At 31.8% G+C, this 3860-nt stretch overlaps 1 protein-coding gene across 1 annotated transcript; it reads right to left on the reverse strand.

The window, feature by feature from the left end:
- Positions 1-1555: 1555 nt before the first annotated feature.
- Positions 1556-2129, reverse strand: LOC133323081 (nuclear envelope phosphatase-regulatory subunit 1 homolog). The gene is made up of 4 exons (XM_061532038.1): positions 2108-2129; positions 1963-2034; positions 1768-1902; positions 1556-1707 (listed from the first exon to the last, which is right to left on the reverse strand). The coding sequence occupies exons 1-4, from the start codon at positions 2127-2129 to the stop codon at positions 1562-1564; spliced, it is 375 nt and encodes a 124-aa protein (XP_061388022.1). The 3' UTR covers positions 1556-1561.
- Between the last annotated feature and the right edge of the window lie 1731 nt (positions 2130-3860).

Consider the following 3860-nt stretch of genomic DNA (forward strand, 5'->3'; position numbering starts at 1 on the left):
AGGTTAATGGTGGCAGGGTTAAAAATCCCCCCTGAATAAAAAACGCTCCCATCTGAGCTAGTGTGGAACCCCACCATTTCGCCGCATTAGGCTGAATGCAACAAGATCTTATCTTTATGTGTATCAATTCTAACATTTCAGATCATCATGATTTCACAAAGTCGAGTATGTATTAAATTCTTGTTTCACATATAACAGAGTAGTTTCTTCCAGAATTTTTTTTTTTAATAGAACAAACCAAGGTGTATTTAATAAGGTGTATGCATCAGATACAACAACAAATATTTTACAAAAACAACATTGTTATTATAGAAATTAAATTGTCATGTTGACAATAAGTTTTTGACAAAAATAAACAAAAACAATTATTAATTTATTTTTGTCAAGAACTATTATTTGAGGAATAATTAATGAATTTGTGTATTCTTGGGTTATTGGCGGTTTTAGGTCAGTGAAAAATAAAGTTTAAGACCTGGTCGCGATTAATTTTAAGTTTCTCACATGCAGCCCATGGCTCCTTATGATGTGATGAATTATAATCTATTTTTCTATGGAGTAGTGTCTTTTAATTTTCTTGCCTTCTTAAAGAAAATTGAAAGACATAAATCCCCGGCCAAAGGCTAAATCATGGAAATTGTGTTGATCGTATAAAATCTTTCCAAAGGCGTATTTAACCTTCGCCGAGAATTGTCACAAGATCCAAGGGGCCGATTCCAACATAGGCTAACATAATCTCCTCGATTTTATGAGTATCAGGTATTTATGGACAGATTTCCACACATAACATAAAAATATGTGGACTATTCGGTGAGCGGGGTTATAACTGATTTAAGCCTAGAAAGAAAACTGCATTCTTTAGGCGGACGGAAAGGAACGTCCGCCTCATGAATGCAGTTTTCTTGAATTATTATTATTAAAAAAGCCTAAATTTAAAGACCATTTTTGAAATCGAAATGTAATATTGAAAATGTTTTTGACAATTTCCTTTACAAATAATAAAGAAAAAAGTTTAAAACCATATGATTGTCACTTACACCTTATTAAATGCACCTTGGAACAAACCATGGTACAATAATACAAAGTAGGATAACTTGAGGTGAATAAGAAAAACTAACGGTTGTCTCTGTCAAATACACATTTCAAATACAAATTGAATAGGGAATACATTTAAATGTTTATCTTGTAATGTTTTCTTGATTATATATATTTGTTAATGGTTCTGAGCATTGATTTAAAACCATTTGACGTAGTATTAAGAAAATGAGTGAACAAATAACTTTGAGAAAATTAATAATAGTAACAATTATATCATACTACGAACACAGTAAAATGCGGGATATCTGTATATATTTATAACCATTTTTATTGTTAAAGTCAAAATTACAAAATAAACAGCATAGCATACATTAGTCATAAAACATATTATGTTTGTATTGTACAGAAACAGATTTGAATGATACTTAAAATCATCTACTTACTGCAAAAAAAAAACATATCATATACTATCCCTACAGATGTTCATGATACATCATAGTATAAATTGTCCATTAGGCCATTCTCATCAATTGTTATTCGGTCGCGGCTTTAAAATAAGTTTTCCTGTATCGTCACAGCTCATATTAAAATCACCAAGCACACTACGCATTCTTGATGTTATAATTTGTGGAGCGATAACAAGTTTGTGTATTCCAAAAACAAATAAAACAACTACAATTAAAATAAGGAAAATTAATGAATATTCCAAGATAGTATTATAACTATACATACGTAATGTTAATGTGGCGAATGTAAATACAGGATGAATGAGGAGCGATTCTGTTAGAGGTACAACTGACGTTCTGGGATCTCGCAACCAATACCAAGCGCCGATTGCAGTACACAATGATATTACAGCTAAAACAACTACAATTGGAATAGAAATATTAAATATGTTACCACATCTCATTTCCACAGGGTACTTACTTCTCCAGCGTACAGTTGACGGACGGTAAGAAGACACAACCTCGGTGAGTCGTCTCTCAAATGCTTTCAAATCTTAAATTGAAGAAAAATATTGTTTTAATACCAAAATCAAAGTTCATATATGTTACTATGTTTTTTTACTTACCTTCGCAGGCAGAAGGTTCCATATTAGATGTACTTCTGATATATATTTTTGCTTATTGTTACGCTTATGTTGTCTCGAATATTTTGTCTTCTTTGTTATTCTGCATTAGAGTTCGTCTCAATATGTGTTTCTATTATGTTTATTACGTTAATGGTATTAACTATGATGTGCTGTTGATGCGCTGAAAAGCGAGTGAATACTTTTTTTTCGAAGCCTTTTTTCACCGACTACAGAAATATTGAAAAACGTTCCACCTGTTACGTATGAGATGGGATAAGACAAAATGCCCGATAAAGAAGAAATCAAAAAAGAAGACGGAAAGTTACGAATAAGGTGGGATGGAGATAAATGGTAGTTGGATTTGGATTGTTTACGAATGAGGTTTAGGAAAACATGATTAGGGATCTAGAAGTCGAGGGGGATTTTGTATAACAATCGATTAGTTGAATAATCGGTTTATCGTTGGAAAACAAGTCTGTAGAAAATTAAAAAAAAAAAACGCAAGTGAAGTTCACTTTATTCGATAAGTAAATGAAGTTTGTCAACACTAGCTATAAGTCTGCTTTTCCACAGGCAAATTTTTTTTTTTTTGGCAAATACTGAGTTTGTAGGCGAGAGGGGTGCGACGAAGAAAAACAAAAATTTGCCTGTTCAGAATTTGCCGTACACGCAAATTCTGCTTTGCTCTGTTCGTTGAAAACAATTTTGTTGACATTTCCTTTTGAACCTATTCGCTTTACTGACACACAGCCGGCGTTTGTTTAAAAAACCTGTTGCTTTAATTTGTGCAAGTGAAATTTAATTTTTAATTTTTGCAATTTATATAATAAAATATTATTATTATTATTAAATCTTTATTTTGTAATGAAAAGCCTAAGGGGCCAATAAATTATTACAATATGCTTCGAATAGTAATTTGTAAATTAACATTTAAATTATTAGAACTTAAAGGTAAATAATATCTAATTAGGAAAAAATACATAACTTCATAAGGGAAGAACTACTCCTATTAATACCTCGCTTGCGAGGTCATAGAAAAAAAAATAAAACTAAAAACGCTCCCAACTATAATATCAGCGGCAATTACTGCCTCAAAATATAAGTATTTTTTAAGGTAGATAAAGATAGCATAGAATATTATTCTGCTGCTCCTTGCAATAAGACAAGAAGCTTATTTCGGTATGATGAAATGGTTACATTAAACCTTTTTAAGTTGTTAGGTAGTGTATTGAATAAACGTGACACTCTAACAAGAAATGATCTGTCCATGTGAACGTCCAATCTTGGAATTGTTAGATTGGTGTTTCTAGTGGATCTTGAAAAAATAAAGGAACTCGCCAAAAAAGAGGGACATTGAGATTTGCATATTTTATAGAATAAGGAAAGACATCGGATATTAACAAAATTAGTAAATGAAGATCCTATAAAACGGTGAACGAACGAAGAAATGTGATAATAACGGTTAATACCATAAACATATCTGACAACGCTATTAAAAAAAGCCTTTTGAACTCGCTCCATATTATGCATGTTAGCACCAGAGTATACCTCAAGACAGTAGAGGATGTTCGGCATTACAATAGCATGGGCCATTTTCACCTTAAAATGGTGAGGTAGAAAAAGGTCACAATTGTACAGCCTTCTCAGTGCCATGTTCACTCGAGAGACTACTCTATCAATATGTCTTGCAAAATTTAATTTATTGTCTATAAGTACTCCTAGAATCTCCAAAACCTCAACAAATTGTATAGGA

Source organism: Musca vetustissima, unplaced genomic scaffold (assembly GCF_032173495.1).
Source record: "Musca vetustissima isolate MV318-11 ecotype Yass unplaced genomic scaffold, APGP_CSIRO_Mvet_v1 utg91356, whole genome shotgun sequence".
Classification (NCBI taxonomy): Eukaryota; Metazoa; Arthropoda; class Insecta; order Diptera; family Muscidae; genus Musca; species Musca vetustissima.

What these genes read in the sequence shown, in the direction of transcription:
- LOC133323081 (XM_061532038.1), bottom strand. Translation starts at nt 2,129, where the DNA reads ATGGAACCTTCTGCCTGCGAAG. An exon ending in GGAACCTTCTGCCTGCGAAG is followed by an intron (nt 2,035 to 2,107) that starts GTAAGTAAAAAA and finishes CTTCAATTTAAG; the next exon opens with ATTTGAAAGCATTTGAGAGA. An exon ending in GTCAACTGTACGCTGGAGAA is followed by an intron (nt 1,903 to 1,962) that starts GTAAGTACCCTG and finishes TTCCAATTGTAG; the next exon opens with TTGTTTTAGCTGTAATATCA.